Here is a 21478-nt window from a genome sequence, read left to right on the forward strand (position 1 = left end):
AACCCTATTTTTCAATAGGACGGTTAAAAAAAAGTATTAGAAAGATTGTAAAAAAGAAATAATATTTAAATCAACTAGATAAATAAAAAAGTGGATAATTAATATAGAGAAAGTGATTTTTTAGCTTAAATTAAGAGAAAAATAAAGAGGGGGCGGGGGGGGTTTGGTAATCTTCAAATTTACATTTTTTAAATTATGAGATTGTCTATATATTTTTTTTTATATAATACTTGATAACTTAAAAAACAATACATGTATATTTATGTATTTTGTGTGTAAGAATCGACCTTTTATAAATGACCATACGTTGAGACTCATAAAAAGGGAAGATGGAGATATTGGTGTTAAAATATAATATTATAAAATTCAAAAAAGCAAAGAGAGGAAAAAAAAAAAAAAAAGAGTTTGAATGATGAACATGTTTAAAGTATTTTATAAGATTATGGAAATGCCATTCAAATTTTAAAACTACAGAAATGCCAAATAGATTTAAATTTACGAAAATGCCAAAAGATTACAAAGCTAACACTAAGACATTTCGAATCAGAATGCAGATTGGAATTGGAACGAGGAATATGGATATGGTATACAAGTTACTCCACACCATTCCATCAAAAAAATAAAAAGTTACCATACACCATAATAGAAAGGAATTTAAAAGTGTGATACCTACCGCTTGATGTCTATCCAACCTTTAGGTCCGTTTGAAACTTAGACTAAACTGAAATTAACTCAATTTAATCTAATTTTAAGCTAAATCTAACATTCAAATACTCAACTCTCAAATCACTAAACTCATCTCAACTCAAAAACTCTTTACACATAAAACTCACAAACTTTTTCAATTCAACACTTCTTTACACGCAAGACCCACAACTTTTTTCAACTTCTTATAAATACATCTAAACTCATTTTAAATGGATTCTATAAAATTCACTCTATAATCTCAACTTACTACTATTAATAAAGAACTCAACTTATCTCAACTCAACTCAATATCTCAACAGATTAGTACGAGGGACTTTGGGATATATTGGGTGGCTTTTTCTGCCGGTTACAATTTTATTTTTATTTTTTAAATGTGGTTAATATAGAGCTTTTTGGAGTTAAAAAGGGGTTAAACTTTTGGTGAGAAAGATAAGGTTTTTCTTTTTCTTTTCCTAAAGTATTAGGGGACAGGGTGCCGAATGCTTATAAGTTATAACTGAGAATTCACCAATTGGTTATTCTCGCTCTGAATCATGCTTTAGTTTACATATATTGGAGCCAACTGGAAGAAGAGACGTCTGCCATATAAACAAAAAAAAAAAGGGGGGGGGGGGGGGGGGGGGGGGGGGGGGGGGGGGGGGGGGGGGGGGGGGGGGGTGTGTGGGGGGGAATATAAAAAAAAGGCTCGATTTTTTCTTTCTGATGATAGTTTGTATCATAGTTTGTAACTAGAACTGACAATCTTGCTCGAGAATAAAGGTTTCTCCTTCAAGCTGCTACTTGAGATGGTTTCAGTGTTGTTTGACTGGCTTTCTGCCATCCCCGGTCTCATCCAACTCTTTATGTGCCCATCTCGACATACCGTAAGCACAGACTCCTGGGTATATATCAAGCCAGAAAGGGGTTCGTTGTGCACACGATGAGCAACAAGCGGGGTGATCTTTGGAATATCTCGCATGCTTGGAGCAGGCTGCAGGGTGCCCACTGGACAAACATTGTCCCAATGGGACGACTGGTTTCCTGCACTGTATGAGGGTGATCCACCAGGAGGGCACCGCCGCAATGGCACGACAATCTCGTCCATTTCAAGATCCCACAGAAGCAATTGCGTGTCCTGCCCACAATCAGATCAAGCTGTTGAAATATGTAATCTATGAAGAATAAAAGTGATACAACTAGTCAAGTTTTGCCAAAAAAACATATAAGTAATATTACACAGATCAAAGGCTATTCTTACAGTCACTTTCAGCTCAAACAATATTTCTCTCCTTACCACTGGTCATTGCTTTAATTTGCATCACTATTATTAGCTAACTCGCAATGTTCCTTATCCTGAATTAAATTCTATTAGAATAATCAGAAAAAACGTTAGTCCAAAGGCCAAGTATGAAGATGCTTCTCTAAAAACATAATCATTCCAAATTCTAGTCTCTCCAGTAGCCAATAAATGATCTTACCTCCAGGCCGTAGCATTATTAGTTTCATATATTTTGGTTGTTGGAAACACAAACATTTGCATTGTGAAATATGGCCCACGGCACTGCTCCACTTTCTCTGTCTGAAAACTTCTAGTCGTAGATCCTCAAATACTCCCCAGTTGGCCCATAGCACTGCTCCACTTTCTCCGTTCCAAAATTTCTAGCCAAATATCCTCAAATAGTCCCAGTTTCTACTACTAAAGTTATTTTGGAACCCCTTTGGTCAAAGCTTTCCTAAAGTTACTGACATAAAGTATACCAATACTATTTATCAAAAAAAAAAAAAAAAAAAAGTTTACCAGTACTCTCCAGGTAGGCCAAATTTAGATACCCTTTATTAACAGTTCCAATTTGGTGTCCGTCCTGAAGTGAGTAGGTTCTAGACATTATGTTATAACTGGCCAATTCTAGGAATTATTTTGGTGGCAAATTCAAATAAGGTAAAAGACCTAATTTGGATTGATTAGGAACCAGTTTGAAAAAAGAGCTAGGCTTTCTAAGTTAAGAAGGTGAAGTTGTATCCAGAAAATCAACATAAAGTCATCACTTGTAAAAGGAAATTATCATAGCCAACTATATTTCTCAGTACCTGACCAACAGAACCAAACCGGTACATGATAGTTTCCCCAGTGCCTTCCGAATTTGGTGATGACCAATATGAATCAAAAGCCACCCCACTGACCTGTCAGCATGATGCAGTAAACAATAAGCAAGGTGGTTATAATCATGTGAGAACCATAATTAGCCATCATTATTTTATGTGAAGCGTACCCATGAACTATGCCCCTCACCCCATGCTACCACTTTCCGATCTTCCATGCTCCAAACTTGAACCAAATCGTCTTCTCCTCCCGTAAGAATATATTTTCCATCCATACTGTTTAGTAAGGATTTGTTGTCAATTATACTAACTATTTACTTGAAGACATGATATAATTTAAACAGGAAAATGACCATATACACAACAGTATAGATTAAGAAGGAAAAGTCAAGGAGAATGGAAGAAATATTTTTGAAACTAACAGCAATAAGCTAGGACTGGGAAACCAGTAAAGTTACCAACCTCCAAGCACAACATAATAGACCGCCATAATAACTTTTGCCACCACATATGATGAGCTCTTTTGAATAGTCAAAAACTCGTAGATAACCTGTGTTTAGTATTTAATTGAGCTCGTTTATATACAAAATAAACAAACACGACCAAAAACATGCAGTTGGTACCAGAATTATACCATCTCTTCCCACAGTTGCTAGATAGGTACCATCAGTTGAGAAAGCAATGCTATTAATTGAACCTTGGCATATATGCCATCTGGCAACTGGGTTACTCTGCATGCAAATAATCAATGCTTCAGATGCATCCCTTATATAAGTTTAGACAGGCCAGTGAAACAATAGATAGAGATAGACCAACAAAACAGTTGATAGAGAAGTGCGTACTCATCCAAGTCACAGCAAGGATGTCAAAATATCCCCGTGCATAAAACCTTTGAAATGTGAAAAAAGTATTTATGCTCAAAATTCAAATAACAATATAATAACTTACTAAAAACCCAAGCCTTAGAACTATATTGGAGAAGCAAGCATATTTTAGTAAGCATGTTGTAATAGTAAGCATTTTTCTTTGCCTGGCTAGTGTGCAATAATTCTGTAGTGTATGTTGAACCCACTGCTGCCCATCTAAAACATATGTGCAAAAAAATCAACACAAAAATACAGACCAATGATTGATGAAACGAGACGATTACAGGATATGACCCAGCCTGAGAGAATGAAGATTTAATTACATGTGCAGCTCCCCAATCAAGGTCAATTTGAGACTATGTCACAATTAAATAAGATCCGAGTGCAATCTTTTAGAGATATTGTAACTCTTGACTCATGGAACGGTTGAAAACATCAGAAAACATACAATTTTCAGATACAATGTGGATGACTTTCTTTGATAGGTACAATGTGGATGACCTTCTAAAAAACGCTGCACATTTTCAGGTGTTATCTAAATTTTAACTGCATAATTTTGAAAACCTTATACTGATTAAAAAAATAATTTGAAAAACCTTAAGCTTAATAACAACTACGTGCTATATATATTTCCTGGTGATTGATTGCTTGAGAATTTATAATTCATCTAAACAAACATTAAAAAACATATTTAAAAGACAGAATCACAAAATTAGAAAGAACTGATACAACTATGAAAAAACATCCAAAACAGCTTAATAGCAAATAACTGTCAAATCCAGCACCTTACTGTAACGTGCATGTGCAACAGAAAATTGCATCTGATCTCTAACAACAGGGAATGAAGTATCTCCTGCACCATCTTTGCTCTGGAGAAAAAAGAAAGAGAACAAAAATGGTTAAAACATACTTAACTCACTATCTACAACACACTGAATCATGAAAGTCCAAGGCTTGCCTTTTCATACACATACAAATTTCCATCAGTATGAGCTACAACAAAAGCACCATCGCCTCCAGGTACCCATGCAACACTAGTGCAACGACTGTTGAAAAGAGACAAGGTTAATCGGACCAGACATTTAGACTACTTGAATAAAAATAGTGACAACAAAAGGTCATGCGTGTGTGCAAGCTATCAGTTACCAAATACTTCATTTTTCCAACCCACAATGTCAAGGGCTGTGACAGTGGTGTGAAGAAAGGTTTCAGACTTACGCTTTACCTAGTATATGTAGCCTACATCCAGAATTGACTAGTTGAAAGATGTTCTATATATGTAACTACGTATGCATGTATGTGTATGTATGTATGTAAATTTTGACAGACTAATTTGCATACCCACACAAAATCAAGCAGTTATTTTAGAGATAGGGTAAGAATATTTTTCTTGGAGTATAAAATATTAAAACCCCTGTGTAAAGGCATCCTTGTGAGAACTTGAAGCAGGGTGAAGAACTGCATATTATCTCAACCAGATCAGAAAAGGGTGTATATACTCAAAAAATAAATAAATATATAAAAAAGAAACAACTGTGCATCCAAGAACTAGACTAAACAAATACTGCCTGTGGAAGTAAATAATTATCGTCTTGGGATATATCCTGAGGTGAGTTTCAATAATTCAGTGGAATCTACCAACTATATCACCTAGAATAAAAATCAGTGCATGAAATACATAGAAGAATCCATAATATAGATTGCATATAGAATTTTTACCAAGGCATGGTTAACCTCAAACACTTCCTTTTTTTTTTTTCTTTTACAGGTATATCCCCCAAACACTTCCCTGCAATATATCCAACTAAATTGAAATTTGATGCAGATGATTTTATATTCATAAATTATACACAATACAATCGAAGACACTTTTCCTTCAATACACAACAGACTGGAGAATTGTCCAAAAAACAAGGAAATTGCAGCCAGACTCAGCAGAATCTCTCTTGGTCAGGGCAAAAGGTTCACATAAGTGCAAACTTCACTGCACACAACCTTCCTAGTTGGGCCACTTCCATGATATAATAGGAAGCAATCCCATTCCGAGACTCCCCCACCATGTCTACTCCCCCCGTCCAATTTGACCCACCCTAGTTCCCAAATATCTATTGTATCTCTCTTATTCAGGAAAAAAAAAAAAAAAAGATCATTTTCCTTTTCTGGGTCCAAATTGAAACATTTGTTCCTGTCCTCACATGCATGCACTTGTACATGAAGCAATACCACAGATAGGGTCAACCAGCAAAAAAAAAAAAACACTCATGAAGATATATATCACTCACCAAGTTTCATACTCCAACAGAGGAAAAGTTGAAGAGAAATTAGAAGTCAACATCCATAAAAGTGTCACCAACCAGTCCATACTACATGGAGTAGGTATGCTGTTCGCTATGATTGTCTCTTCAGAATCCAACCCCTTATCATACAACATGAAGACATAGTTACAGTGCCAATTCCTTTTTTTTTTTAATTAATTTCTAGGTAAAAGGGAGTGTCTACCCGAGTATCTCCAACATAGGACGTGAATTATTCTGTTGAATTCGAGTAACTAATTAAAAAGTAGTCAACTATCAGCAAAATTCTATGGAACAAACAATGTGCTCCGCCAGACACCCTTCTGATTAGGAAGCGCTACAGTTTATTAGACACATCCCACACCCATTGATCATATATGCTCATAAGAGTACTCTGGCCATGTACGTGTAATGCAAAAGAGAATTTCGCATAAATTTCTTGGATAATCAGTTTGAAGCAGCATAGGAGCTTTAGAAACCATGTAGATAGGAATGATTCTGACAAAAAAGATCATCCAAACAACAGCGAGCTTTTGCGTTATTGTAGATAGTAAGCCTATCATTATCCTTTGGAAATGGTGCAGGGAAAAAATAATATTTGCTATTGCAAGAAAGAGGAAAAAGAAATTCACCCACTAACTAGCAGCTGGATGATGCTAGTTAAATTACTTTGGTCACCGCGACCCTAACTAGCCTAAGAAGGAGGGGCTAATCCAAGCAACCCCAAAGTGTTTTTTTTATATGTGGGTAAATAAAAAGCAAACCCAAAGTTATTAAGAAAATTTCAGAAGCTTAAAGACACTCACCAATTTTTTTTTAAAAAAAATAATGCATCTAATGGTCTTAATGATCTCCTAACAATTGTCTATTCCACTATAAAGCAAAGGCAATAGTAAGTATCCAGTTTCTTTCTCTTGTACTTATAAAAAAGATGTATCCACTTGGAAACCCTATAAGACAAAACAACTTAAGACCTCCTGAGTGAAAGGACAAGTTGATGGTTCAAATTAAATTATCAAAAATTAGAGTTTGCATATTGACCAAATTAACAAATGGAACAGTAAATAAACATAAATAAATCAGAGCCTTAAATTAAAAAAAAAAATTAAGACTAATTTTCTTTTCTGTTTTCGCTTTTATCCTCATTTTGACAAGATCAAGCAACATTTTAGACTCCACTTTGTTTTTCGATAAGAAAGGTATTCACCTCAGTATTAGCCAATGGACATTAAAGGTGCTGTTTATTTCCCATTCTTTGCCATCTAATCTTCAATCTCCTATAAAATCACGATAACAATCCTATAAGATTTTCTAATGGAAGAAGACCTATTCAATTGCTTTGCGGGCAAGAAAGAACCATCATCTGAGACTTTGCAAGTCTTTTAGCACTTTACCCAACTTTCATGGCTTGACTAATAAACATGCAAAATGAAATTCCATAAGATCTTCACAAACTAGATGCCAAGTGTAACATTTGATGGGCCTGATAATAACAAAGCATAAAATTTATGGAAGAAATAAGTAGTGTTATGTAACGCGTGGGAAGGTACTAAAACTAAGTTAATCCTTGCCTGTTATTAACAGAACCATCTTTGTTATAATGCTGAGCCCCAACAAGCTTCTTTCCTACATCCTGTAATTGCTGTCTCAGTGACACAGAGTACACTACAATAATACACACATGACATATAAATTTGTAAAGTTTGGACTTCCAAACAAAATTACAAATTAAAATTTTCATTCTAAACTTTACCATCCCCAGAATGTAAGCCGATAAGCAAGTCATGTCCATCCTTAGCATCCTGATCAAATGCGTGACTCACAGGATTCGAATTACTGAAATGGATTGACTTTATCGGATCCTACATTCAAAGATTTATCTGTCATAGACCAACCAAGAAACCCCAAAAGCCACTCTAGCCCAAATAACAAAATACCAAAGCACCTTATCTTGAGAATTCAGATCACTTATAAAGATGGCATCCCCCACGTTGAAGACCAAGTAAGCCCCTTTCCCATCGAAGTTTGTAGTAGCCATTGAGTTACTAGAACTTGAAGACCCCAATGACCCAACCCTACCATTCCCACTAACACTCTTACTGCCACCATTCCCTCCGACAAAGCTGCGGCTCCCATTGCTTCCGCCCAACAACCTTGCTGCAGCCGATCGCACCCCACTGCTAGCACTGAAGCTTGAAGGCGCGGCTGCTGGGGTAGATGGGGTCGGCTTGTCCTTCAGATGTGCTAGAGTTGCCTATTATAATAAAATTCCACCAACAATGCTCTCAAGGTTAGATTATCAGGGAAAAAAAAAAAATTAACGAACTATAAAAAAAATTTAATTCTCTATTAGCTATCAAATGCACCCAGGCATACTAACATCAACCAAAATTTCTTTAGAAAAACGGTTTTAAGATGAACACAGCACCAAAAAATAAACATAATATGAAAATTAACCAAACATATCTTCAAAGGGTGTAATCATAACAAACGGGTACTGATCATTGCTTTTAAAAACCATAGAAATCAACCAACAACAAAGAAATCGCTCGCAGAACTTCCATTCCACGAAATGGGTATTGAAGAACGTCCCAAAAATTACTTACAAGTATGAGTTGGGACTATAAAACTGAGAAATTAAAGTACCTGAGTGACGGTTTTTCCATGGGCGTAATGAAGGAGACCGGAGGGGTGGGTCTTCTCGTAGTGGAGCTTGTATCGGCCATCTGGAGTTTTGAAATAGGTCTTGAGGGCCGGTGATTGTGCGGTGGCCGATGAAGACGATGCTGACATCATGCCGTTGGCGGAATTCATCATGAGGTTGTTTATGGTAGGTCCGGGAGCATGTGATCATGACACTGGAAGGGCTTTCAAATTCAATGCCTGGAGTTCTCCCTTTTAACTAATGTTTTTTCCATTCCGGGTCTTCAATGGCTTCCGGATCAAAGGGTAATTTTTAGTAGGAAAAATAATGGGTGGGAGAGTTGACTTTTTGTGAGTGCTTGAGTGTACGCAATAAACGGTGGGGATAACGAGCTTCGACAATCTGTCTGTCTCTGGATTGATAGAGAGAGGAAGAGTGTCAAAGCAGCGTGTAGCCTGAAAGATGGAAATAAAGTACTGGGAATGGATTTGGTTGAGATGGATTGAACCGGAAAATGAGGTTTTGTTTGTTTGTTTGAAGTGTTTATTTATTTTATTTTATTTTCAAAATAACCTTTACTGATTAAATTTATATCAAGGTTTCGATACAATGAGGAATAGCATCTGTAGAAAAGACACTATCACTAATGCTAAGAGCATCTCGACTTAAGGCATGAGCTATAATGTTGCTAGCTCTCACAGTATGCCTAACAATCCATAATGTAAAGGAATTAAGAGTTGCTTTGGTGTCCCTTATCAGTGTACCAACATAAGAATCAGAGTCTGTATTAGCTTGTAGGCAGTTAACCACTTGCAAAGAATCACCTTCCATGATTAGATCCTGCCCGCCTAGAGACTTACAGAACAAGGATGCTTGAAGAGCTGCAAATGCTTATGCTAGTAAAGGGTTAGGGAAGAGGTCACGGTTCAATCTCACGATTTATTTCACCTGGCCTTCCCAGTCTCGGATCACAGCTCCAACTCCTACCTTGCAGTGAATCTTATAGAGTGCAACATCCCAGTTAAGTTTTAGTTTATCTCGAGGAGGGGCTTCCCATTGAGGAGGTGCACTCTAGACCTTTGGGGTCTTATTGGTAGATTGTTGAAGCTGGGTAAGGTCCTCCATCATGAGCTTTATTTGTTGGATAAGGGAGTTTGGATGCTGGAAGACTTGCTTGAAGACAAGCTCATTCCTCATTTTCCAGACTTCCCATGTTGTAATTGCAAAGACAATCATTTCCTCTGCCTCTAGTGTCTCAATTAAGGTGTCCACCAGACTGTTGAAGGTTTGAGAATGCAGGTTGGATTTCTAAAACTTCCTCACGCTATGACTCCAAACATCTTGGGTAGATGGACAAGTCCAGAGGGCATGTTCAATTATTTCTGGTTGAAGCATGCAGATTAGGCATGACTCCTCTTCATTAGTCATTCTCTAGAATAGCTTGGCTTTAGTAGGTAGGGCATCTAGACAGGCCCTCCACATAAATGTCTTAGCAATAGGAGGGATTTGTAGATACCACAGCTTTATCCATGATCTAACCTCCCTTATAGGCTTAGAGGATTGACCTAGGTTCCAGTTAGCCACTTCAAACTTTAGGTGATAGGCACTCTTGACAGTGAATTCACCTGAGGTAGTGCATCTCCAGATCAACCTATCTGGTTTGGGGTAAGAACTGAGAGGGATTCTCTTAATGATAACAGCTTCTTCCCTATTGAAAATATATTCAACCAGTGATTGGTTCCACTGGTTTGTGTGCCTGTCAATAAGCAATGCAACTATTGAGTTTGCAGGTAAGAAAATAATTGAACTTTGAGGCTTGAAAGTGGATTGTTGGGGGATCCACTTGTCCATCCAGATCCTTGTAGATTCTCCATCACCAAAAATCAAGCATTTCTCAAGCAAAGGTATGGTAGAGACAAAGTTTTGCCAGAGGAAGGAGGGGTTGTGGCCAGTTTTTGCTTATAAGAGAGTGTCTCTTTTAAAGTATTTTTCTTTTAGTACCCTAGCCGCAAGGGTAGTTGGAGAGGAGATGATTCTCCAGCAATGCTTAGCCAAAAGAGCACAGTTGAAGTTCTCGAAATCCCTCAGACCTAATCCTCCATATTTCTTTGACTTGCTCATTTGCTTCCAAGCTACCCAATGGATCTTGTGTTCTTGAGCCTGCTCACCCCACCAAAAGGACCTGACCAATTTGCTAAGTTCATGTAGCAGCTGTTTGGGTAGTTTGAAAATCCCCCGGTTGTAGGTTGGAATGGATTGTATGACTGCTTTGATTAGGGTCTCCTTCCCTGCTTGTGACAATAGTTTAGTCTTCCAGCTGCTGATTTTGGTCTGTACTTTGTCCAGGACACCTTTGAAAGAATGGCACCTTGATCTACCTATTAGAGCTGGTGGACCCAGGTATTTCTCACAAGAGTTCATACCTCTAATTCGAGCAATACTGGTGACAATATCCCTTATTTCTTCTCTTGTGTTACTGTTAAAAAATATGGAGGTCTTGTCTTTATTCAGCCTTTGCCCTGATGATTTCTCATAAGAGTCTAGCAGGTGATAAAGTTGACTCCATTAAATTGAGTTGGCCTTACAAAACAGTAGAGAGTCATTTGCAAAGAATAAATGGTTAATGTGGAAATGATTCTTTCTAATAGGGAGACCTGTAATGAGACCCAAGGTTTATGCATTGTTAAGGAGGCAACTTAGAGCTTCAGTGCACAAAATAAATAGATAACGGGAAATGGGGTCCCCTTGCCTAATACCTCGTGTGGGACATAAAGGTGGTTGTGACACCCCATTAATGATCAGAGAATATGATACAGAAGAGACACACTTCATTACTAGTTCAATCCAAGAAGCTGCAAACCTCATTTTCTTCATAACAGATTCCAAAAATTTCCATTCAAGTTGATCATAAGCTTTGCTCATATCGAACTTCAAAGCCATGTAACCATCCCTACCTTTCAGTCTAGACTTCATGGTGTGTAAGGATTCAAAGGCCACTATAACATTATCTGTTATGAGTCTACCTAGGACAAAGGTAGTTTGTGTGAGGGATATAATGTCAGGCAATATGGTTTTCAACCTATTAGCCAATGCTTTTGCAATGATTTTGTAGAAGACATTGCATAGGCTTTTTGGTCTAAAGTCAATGACCTGAGATGGGTTGTGCTTCTTAGGGATAAAGGCTATGAGAGTTTCATTAAGTTTGCTATCCCATTGACCCCCATTTAGAATTGCCAAAATTGCCTCACATACTCGAGGCCCCACTATGTTCCAGTACTCCTAAAAAAACAGTGTTGGAAAGCCATCAGGCCCAGGTGAGTCTAAGGGGTTCATGCTTTGGATGGCATCCTTGACCTATTCATTTGTGAAGGCTCAGAAAAGAGAGGCATTTATTTTCACTGTTACAACTTGGGTCATTGGAGCTAGACATTCCTCAATTCTAGTTGGACAGGAGGTAAAGAACATGTCCTTAAAGAACATTTGGAACACATGACATATTGCTTGAGGGTCCTTTGTCTCTTGGCCTGAGCTGGATAAGATCTTGTTAATAGTGTTGGACTTCTTATTTGACTTGCACACTTGTGAAAATATGCAGTATTTCGATCCCCATCCTTCAGCCAGGCCTATTTTGCCCTCCGTTGCCATTTTAAATTCTCATAATTCATCATTAAGTTGACCTCTTGCTGCACCCTTCTGATATCTTCAGTTAAGTTGCCCTCGTTCTGGTCTTGCAGGTAGTGGAGGAGCTCAAATTTTTCTTTGAGGAGCTTTCCTTGGTCCTTATACTTGGATCTGCTCCAAGATTTCAATTCCTTTTACATTAATTAATGCCTTGTAGGGTCCTTTGTAAAGAGTTAGGTTGCCTAGCGGAAGAGCCCCATGCATTTTTTATGAGGTCTGCACAATCCTTTTGCTTGGTCAAAGCAAACTCAAATGTGAATGTCCTCTTCTTAGTCTGAATTGGTTCTAAACCTTGGTCTGAACTAAGAGGAGTCTGTGGTCAGATTGAGTACTGGCTAAGTGAGACACTGAGTGACTATCTCAAAGGTGTTGATCCATGAGGTGTTTCCACAGGCCTTGTCTAGTCTTTCCTTGGTGAAATGAATTCCTTCTCTATTATTTGACCAAGTGAATCTGTCACCTATGAACCCCAGATCGAAGAGACCACAATCAGTTAGTGTATCTCTGAAGGTTGCCATCTGTCTGTATGATCTGTGGGATGCCCCATACTTCTCTCTTTGGCTAGTTATCTCATTAAAATCACCAAAACAAAGCCATGGGATGTTGTTAACAGGCTTTAAGGCTTTCAATAAGCTCCAGCTTTCATGTCTTTTAGAAATCATGGGGTGACCATAAAACCCAGTTATCTGCCAAGTTACATTCTTTGAGGGAAGTTTAATTAATGTATAAATGTGCCATGTGGTGTAGTTCAGGACTTCTACATCTGAAGAGGAAATCCATAATAAGGCCAACCCCCCACTCCTCCCTCTGTTGGCTACACAAAAACAGTTATCAAATTTCAATTTCAATCTAACTTTTTTCCATTTTGTCTCCGTTACACTTAGTTTCAATTAGAAAAACCAAGTTGGGTTGCTTAGATCTCACCAATTGGTGAAGCTCCTAAACTGTTCGAGGATTTCCAAGCCCTCGATAGTTCTAGCTCAAGCAGTTCATTGGGTTTGGTGGGACTGCATTGCAGTCTCCACTAAATTTTCCTTAGTTTTACTCATATCAAGATTGAGCTTATGTTTGAGCTTTTTGCTCGTGCTACTAGCAAGTGTGGTAACCATGTCCATGAAAGTTATTTTGGTATGAGTTACCAGCGAGGGTGTTCGAAGGCTATTGGTCAAATCTGAGAGGACAATGGCAGGGCCTCTAGCTTTTCTTTTTCAAGAGTTGCCTTTCACTGGTTTGGTAGGGATGGAAAGAGTGCAGGCTCTATGGAAAGGCTATCCTGGTCTTTTGCATTTAAAAGGAATGTGATCAGTAGACTTAGCCTGACCTTCCTTGAGTAACACACCCTTATCACTAAAGGAGGTGACACCATGAAAATCTATTGAGTTGCTCAAGACATGAGCCCTTTTTTTCCACCAGAGATGAAGAGTTGCCACATTTGGTGCTTTTGTCATCCTCCTCCTCATGGTTTCATCTCCAGGAGGAACCATGGTGATCCTGCTTAGTTGAACCACCGTATTTTTTAGGAGAAGTACCTTTATACATGGAGGGTTGTACACGTAACCACTGTCTGTTCTGTTCCTTGGCCTGAGAGTGTTGTGTCAACGCTAGACAACTTCCTCTTCCATGCATCAAGAGACCACATTTGAAACATATTGTTGGAAGACGCTCATACTTAAATGCTAGTCAGTATTGGTGAGCACCAATCTTAAGAAACCGACCTCTTGGAAGAGGCTTAGTGATATTAACTTCAACTCGAGTTCTTAAGAAACTGCCCCACCCAAAACCTTCAATGTCAACCTCAATCTCAAGTACTTTCCCTAGGCCAGAAGAAATCAAGCTCCCAATATCTGTATTCATCCTTGTGAAAGGGAGGTTATGTATTTGAATCCAGAAAGGTTCAAATTGGAACTACTTCTCTGAGAAAGATAGGGCACCGTCAAACTCACTAAAGCATATCAAATGTTGATCAAAAGACTATGGTCTTCCTTGCATCATCTTTTCCTTATCTAAGTTTAGCTGGAACTCCAAGAGAAATTTGTTTGTGCCAAATTCCTTGAAGAAATGTGATCCAGCCTTCTGAGTTCCATACCTTTGTCATGGTCAACTTGAAAGCTTCCCTATTAACAGTTTTGTCGTTGAAGATCATGGCAAGGAGACATTGATGCCCTTTGATGCTTGCTAATAGAACTGCCTCGTTGGATAGGACAATTTCCTCTTGCTCATCTTCAATTAGTTTTAAGGTTTCCCAGCAACGTGTAATATCTTCTGTCATCATGCCAAGCTCACCAGACTCAAAGACCTATAAGACACCAGCTTTGTTGAAGACAAAGCAGATCACCTCACCTAAGAAATGAGAGAACCTCACCCTTCAGAGAAGAGAGGACTGAAGCCTTTTAACTTGAAGTTTCCTTTGAGCAAAATAATTGAGACTGGTCTCGTTCACTTTTACAAAACTTTTTATCTCATCTCATCTCATTATTACAACTTTTTCAAATTTTCACATAAAATAAAATAAACAATTCAACTTTTTCAAATCTCAAAACAAAAATAATATTAAAAAATATATATTCTAATAATATTTTATTCAATTTTTAACTTTTATCTCAACTCATCTCATCTGCGAAAACAAACGAAGCCTTTTATAAGATATATTAGATTTAATTTTAAAAAATTAATTTTATAATCTAATGCTCGTTAAACCATGTCAATTTATGAATTTATTTTATGTAATATTTTTGTGGTTAAAATATGTGTCCTTCCTTTTAAAAAAAAAAAACAATTGTCAAACAGCACAGTATATTAAAGATGTATCCCTAGGGGTGGGCAGCGGGGCCCCACCCTTCCCCTGCCCCGCATATTTAATTTTTTTTATATAAATATGTATTTATACATATATATTTTATACATATTTATTATTTTTACTATATATAAATATAGTAATAGTAATATGTATTAAATAGAATTTTTACTTAATACTTTGTATAAGTTGTAGTGTAGTAGGGTGACTCTTTTATAGATTGCATTGGCAATACAAGAGTCCCACATTGCTCAAGTGTGAGACTTGTATTATCAAGATAATCTATAAAAGGGTCACCCTACTGCACTACAACTTACACAAAGTATGTACTAAAAAGAATAATTATATTTAAAGACCCATATAAAAATAAATCCCTCTTTAAAAAAAAAAAAAATTCTCCACAAAGATTAGGCCTCGTTTGGATTGCAAGTCTCACTACTATTCATAGACAATCTCATATCATCTAATTATTCAAACAAGGCCTTACTCCTCTCTCTCCTCTCTAAAAAAACTCTCTCGCCTCCCTCTATAAAACCAAGAAAAGCAACAATAGAGGGGGAGGAGAATCTCAACTCCTCCCTCTTCGACACTCCTCTTCTATTATAATATAAAGATATTCTTCTTTTTTGCTTATTCTTTATTCTGAGTCTTTTTTTATGTTGAAAATGTTAAATCTATAGCCTTTCAACCACCGAAGTGATATATGCACCATACTAGAAAATTCAGAGGTCATTGATCAATTTGATCTACAACTTGCTCAAGGGTGTTCCAAACGGAATAGTGTATGAGCCACATGCGTCGACCAAAGCCACATTGTGCCTCACGTGCCACTATGCATCCACGCGTGTAAACAGTAAGTACATGCATTGTAACATTAAACTCCTCAACATCGAATCTTTAAAAATAATCTTTGCTACCCCCTCCACCGCCAGTGCATATCTCTCACAAGCCGATATAGTATCGTAAGTCATAGATGAACTGTCAACCATCCTATCATTTCGACTCTAGATATTTTACTATATTTGTACTTTATACGTATAAAGATATAGATGTATTAGAAGTGAAAATCTCTAGCAAAAGTGTTAGAATTAGGGGTGGGCGTCTGCCCAGCCCTTGCCTGGGCAGCGTGGGCAACCTCGTCAGCCCATGTGGGGGGGCAGGGCCCCCTGCCCCACAGGGGAAAAAAGGGCGAGGGCAAGGTGGCGGGTTGGACCTAACCCCACCCCTGTCTGCACGCCGCCCCCCAAGCTAGGCCTAAGCCCAGTCCAAATCCTAAATATATAAATATAACATTTATATATATATATATATATATATATATAGATTTCGTTACCAAAACAATGTCATTTTGGTAACAAAATCATTTAAAAAAAAAACAAAAGCCAAAAAGGCGTCATTTTTTTTGTTGGACGCGGGGGGGGGGGGGGGGGGGGGGTTAGGGTATGTTAAATCTATAGCCTTTCAACCACCAAAGTGATATATGCACCATACTAGAAAATTCAGAGGTCATTGATCAATTTGATCTATAACTTGCTTAAGGGTGTTCCAAAACGGAATAGTGTATGAGCCACATGCATCGACCAAAGCCACATTGTGCCTCATGTGCCACTATGCATCCACGCGTGTAAACAGTAAGTACATGCACTATAACATTAAACTCCTCAACACCGAATCTTTAAGAATAACCTTTGCTACCACCTCCACCGCCAGTGCATATCTCTCACAAGCCGGTATAGTATCTTGAGTCATAGATGAACCGTCAACCATCCTATCATTTCGACTCTAGATATCTTACTATATTTATACTTTATACGTATATAGATATAAAGGTACTAGAAGTGAAAATATCCAACAAAAGTGTTAGAATTAGGGGTGGGCGTCTGGGCTCCGCCCCCATTTGCCCAGCCCCTGCCTGAGGGGCACGGGCAACCTTATCAGCCCATGTGGGGGGCAGGGCCCCCTGCCCCATAGGGGAAAAAAGGGCGAGGGTGAGGTAGCGGGCTGGACCTAACCCCACCCCTGTCTGCACGCCGCCCCCCAAGCTAGGCCTAAGCCTAGTGCAAATCCTATATATATAAATATAACATTTATATATATATATATATGTATATAAAGATTTCGTTACCAAAACAATGTCATTTTGGTAACAAAATCATTTAAAAAAAAAAACAAACGCCAAAAAGGCGTCATTTTTTTTGTTAGGAGGGGGGGGGGGTAGGGGGTTAGGGTCCACTTCCCCCTCCTCACGTCTCTCTCTCTCTCTCTCTCTCTCTCTCTCTCTCTATTTTTCCTTTTTTCTCTATGCGTCGTTTTGAGCTGTTCTCTGCCGTGTGCCATTGCCCTCTCTCCATCTCGCAATCTCCGCGGTGGCACGACCCACATCTCCATCTTCTCTCTTCCTCCCCCTCTCTCTTTCTCTTCTGGTGGTGTGGACCCATGGACGGCGTTTATTTTTTTTTTTCTTTTCATCTTTTCTCAGATCCTTAAATTTATGCCTATTTTTTGTTTAATTTGGTTTCTACTTTTGATTTTTTATGTGTATTGTTGTGGATTTGAGATGGTTTTGTAAATTTATTGTGGACTTAAATTTTTTTTATGTATATTTTGTTTCTGGCTGGGACAACTCACATCCGTGAGTGGCAGTGGACGAGGGGCGGACGGATGAGGGGTCCAACCCCGCCCCAGCACACAGATGAGGGGGCAAACCCCACCCCCCACCCATGCGGGGGAGGGGCGGGGGGCGAGATGGGGTCAACCCCATCCTGTAGGGTGCGGGTAGCACCCTTAGTTAGAATGATTGCTTGGAGTGCTCCAACTATGGCCTTTAATCACAACTGTTTAGGTCACTCGTTGAACAATAGCAAAACACTTGACGAAATCACCTTTTTGTTAATAGAAAAGATATTCTAGGCGATTCTAAATATAACAATGAACATATGATATACAAATACAATGACATCTAAAATATGAAGATAAAATTAAAATTAAAGTATAAATAAAGTCCAAATTTAGGGACTATCATAGATTTTGTTGGCATTTCATAAATTAATATCTTATCATTTTTTATTAGAAAAATTTAAAAATAATACTTGTACCATTTGGTCAATTGCCCTCCGTTTGTACCTCTATTAGAGCATTTCCATTGGGTTCCTTATAACTTCTTTTTTCTTATAATTTGAGAAAAAATTTAAGAAATGCTCTCAAAACCTCCCTCCATCCGGATCTCTATTTTAGGGAAAAGATTTAAGGGATGAATAGTGGTTTCCCAAATCACTTTTATCAATATTTTATTCATTTCAATTAAATTAATTCTTCTTCCAATCATCTACATTTTCTCTCATACTCATATTTGTTATAGTTTTAAATAATAGTTTTAAAAATAATTTAAATAACTACGAAAATATAAAAAAAATAATTTTAAAAATAATTTAAATTTTTATTTAAAATATTCGCTAGAGTAATAGTTCAAAACATAAGAAAAAAAATTGAGTAGTTAAATTTGTAAATGGAAGTGAGAGAAAAAAAATAATAAAGAAATAATAAAGAAATATTATTTTAATAGAATAATGAATGGATAGGGAATGAGATATATATGGTTTTTGAAAGATGAGTAAAATTTAAGAAAAAATTTTAGAAAATGTACTTTTTAACTAAATTATAGGAAATTTTATAAGAAACCCAATGTGAGTGCTCTTAAAGGCATACGTTCTCTTTTCTCTCACAAATTGTCTTTCTGCAGCACGTACCCATTATCCATGGTGATTGTATTACCAACGTCTTTGTATGGGTTAGAACTCATGACCTCATCATCCATTTGTTACTAAAGAGGGGACATACCAATTAAACTACAAGTCAACCGATTCGACCATATTTATTAATAGAGTAATTCTACATACAATCGTGAAGTGTATAAATATCGTATAATCGCTTTAAAAAAGAGTGGGGTTCACTATTAAAAAATTAATTTTTTTCATGTGGATCTCATATTTTATTAATATTTTTCAAAATAACTACGCGGCGGTTACACAATTCACGGTTGTAAATATCTTTTCTCTTTTTTCAAACTCTGTTCATTTAATTTTTACTTGAACAGTAGTCGAGTTCGGGTTTATTATCGAGTTATATATATATTCATGAATATCTCATTTATTTTTTTAATGAATTCAATCTTGTTTACAAGTTACTTCATTTCCAAATTTTTTAACATTTCTAAACTTTCTCATTTCTTTATTTTCAAACATTACTCAAAAAAAAAATAAAAAAATTCTATTTAAAATTTCTTCTAATCATTACTCAAATATAAAAATCAATACAACTTTTATAAACTCTAAAACAAAAAATAATCTTAAAAATTATAATTAAACAACTTTTCAACTTTATCTATCCAATTTTACAACTCCAATACAATCCATATTTAGAAAAATATATTTTTATTCGTCTTATTTCCTAAAACCTAATCTCAAACAAATTTTCAAAATTCTCAAATATTCCTAAACATTTTTAATAACCAAACATGGCCTAATCTTTACAAATTAGATTATTTATATTATATCTTATTATTTTATCAAAGAATTTTGACAAATAAATTTTTGTTTTTTTATAAATATCTTTATAAATATACATATGCCAATAATTATATCCATAAGGATTCAAATAACACTAGAAACATGATTCCTCTTATATTCTTAAATATTTAATATGATCTCGTTATAAAGTTAAAATAATAATATAAAAATAAAGTAATACAGTATTATTAAAGTTTAAGCTTATACTAGTCGACTCCAACTTTATATAAATTTTATTTTTTTGTAATTTATCAAAATTATATATATTCATGAATGACTCGTTAAATAGTAATTAAAGCAAACTCGAGTGGCTTATTGAGCAACCCTACACAAAATATCATCTCTTTCCCTTTGGTTTGTTTGGTTTCAAAGATTTTTTTAATTCTGTCATCTATAAATTGACTCATTTAATAAGATAATTGAGCTGAACATGAGGGACTATTGAGTAGTTTTTGTAATAATGTGTCAATACATTTTCTTGTTGCCTTTTAATTTTCTGTTCTAATATGTTTCTCTTACATGAGTGAATGGATGAGAGACAAGTGGCAAAATTAGGACCCTTGAAGTTAATAAAGCTGAAGCTGTTCTCACGTGAGGTGCCCGTGCTTGAAGCTGTCGTATTATGGTTTTGATGCCACTGGATCATTACACATGTCAACATCTGTTTTATCCTATATATTTGTAGCTTCCGTGTTGTAAACCCTAGCTTATTCTCATTTGGGTTTTCTGTTGTTTTGAGGCGGCTTCGATACATAGAGGGAGAACAGAGAGGGGGGGATCTAGGGTTTGTTAGGGTTTTCACTTGGAGGAGAAAATCACTGCGATTTTCTGAGAGAGAGTGAGGGCTTTGTATATACATGTGATTATGAGGCTTATCTGTGAAGGACATTGATCATCAATAAAGCTCTGAGGCCATTCTTGCCGTAGACGTAGACCATTAGGGTCGAACTACGTAAATCAGTTGTGTTGATTCTTTATTTTCTTTATTCTTTATTTCATTGATTATTGTTTTTGTTATTGCTTGATTTCTTGATGTTTTTTATTCTGTAAAGGGAGTTTTGGATTTGTTGCATCTTGTTTGGTTCTGTCCGTGAATATTTCTTATCATATTTCCTTATTTGAGTTCTGCATACAAGAACTCTTTGAAGAAATCTTTACGAGATCTTTACAGTTTTCTTTATTACAACCCTACACAAAATATCCTCTCTTGCCTTTGGTTTGGTTTTAGAGGATTCTGTATAATTCTTTTATCTAAATATTTTCTAGAAGATTAATGTTATCCTTCAATTTAGATTTTGTCATTTGTATACCAATTTATCTAATTTTAAATAATTCTTTTATTTAAATGATTGATATAAGAAACCACTTCAAACACTTGATAAAATGATTAAGATCGATGAGGACTACTATATTTAAAGTTTAAAAGAGGTAGATCATAATATTAAATATTAAGTGTTATCTATAAATAATATAAATATTATTGTAAATCAATTTTAGAATGAATGTAAATATTTAGTTCACAAACAAATTTCATAAAAATATCAAGTTGTGAGTTTTACTTTGGTGAGTTAGCACTTTGCCTATAAAAGGGGTTTGGAAGAGAAGATATTAATAAGAGTAATACTTCGTATAGTCGTGGAGTGTGCAAGTGCTGTACAATGATTTTGAAAAAAAGTAGAGTCCACTATTAAAAAATAATTTTTTTTCATGTGAGTTTCGTATTTACTTACTTTTTACAAAAAGATTGTGCGGCCTTGTACACTCCACGATTAAAAATATTGTTTCTATTATAATATATATATTCTACTATACAAAAATTTAACAGTCAAGATTGTGTTACGTCAACA

General features: G+C 36.3%; 1 protein-coding gene across 1 annotated transcript; it reads right to left on the minus strand.

Moving 5' to 3' along the window:
- Positions 1–1249: 1249 nt before the first annotated feature.
- On the minus strand, positions 1250–9126 carry LOC121264123 (WD repeat-containing protein 20 homolog). Its single transcript, XM_041167193.1, has 12 exons — positions 8594–9126; positions 7893–8201; positions 7701–7809; positions 7519–7612; positions 4612–4699; positions 4439–4522; positions 3422–3518; positions 3250–3337; positions 2958–3063; positions 2776–2868; positions 1378–1822; positions 1250–1318 (listed from the first exon to the last, which is right to left on the minus strand). Exons 1-11 carry the CDS (start codon positions 8762–8764, stop codon positions 1424–1426), a joined length of 1638 nt encoding a protein of 545 aa, XP_041023127.1. The 5' UTR covers positions 8765–9126; the 3' UTR covers positions 1250–1318; positions 1378–1423.
- Positions 9127–21478: the final 12352 nt, after the last annotated feature.

The sequence above is a fragment of the Juglans microcarpa x Juglans regia genome, chromosome 5D, assembly GCF_004785595.1.
Source record: "Juglans microcarpa x Juglans regia isolate MS1-56 chromosome 5D, Jm3101_v1.0, whole genome shotgun sequence".
NCBI lineage: Eukaryota > Viridiplantae > Streptophyta > Magnoliopsida > Fagales > Juglandaceae > Juglans > Juglans microcarpa x Juglans regia.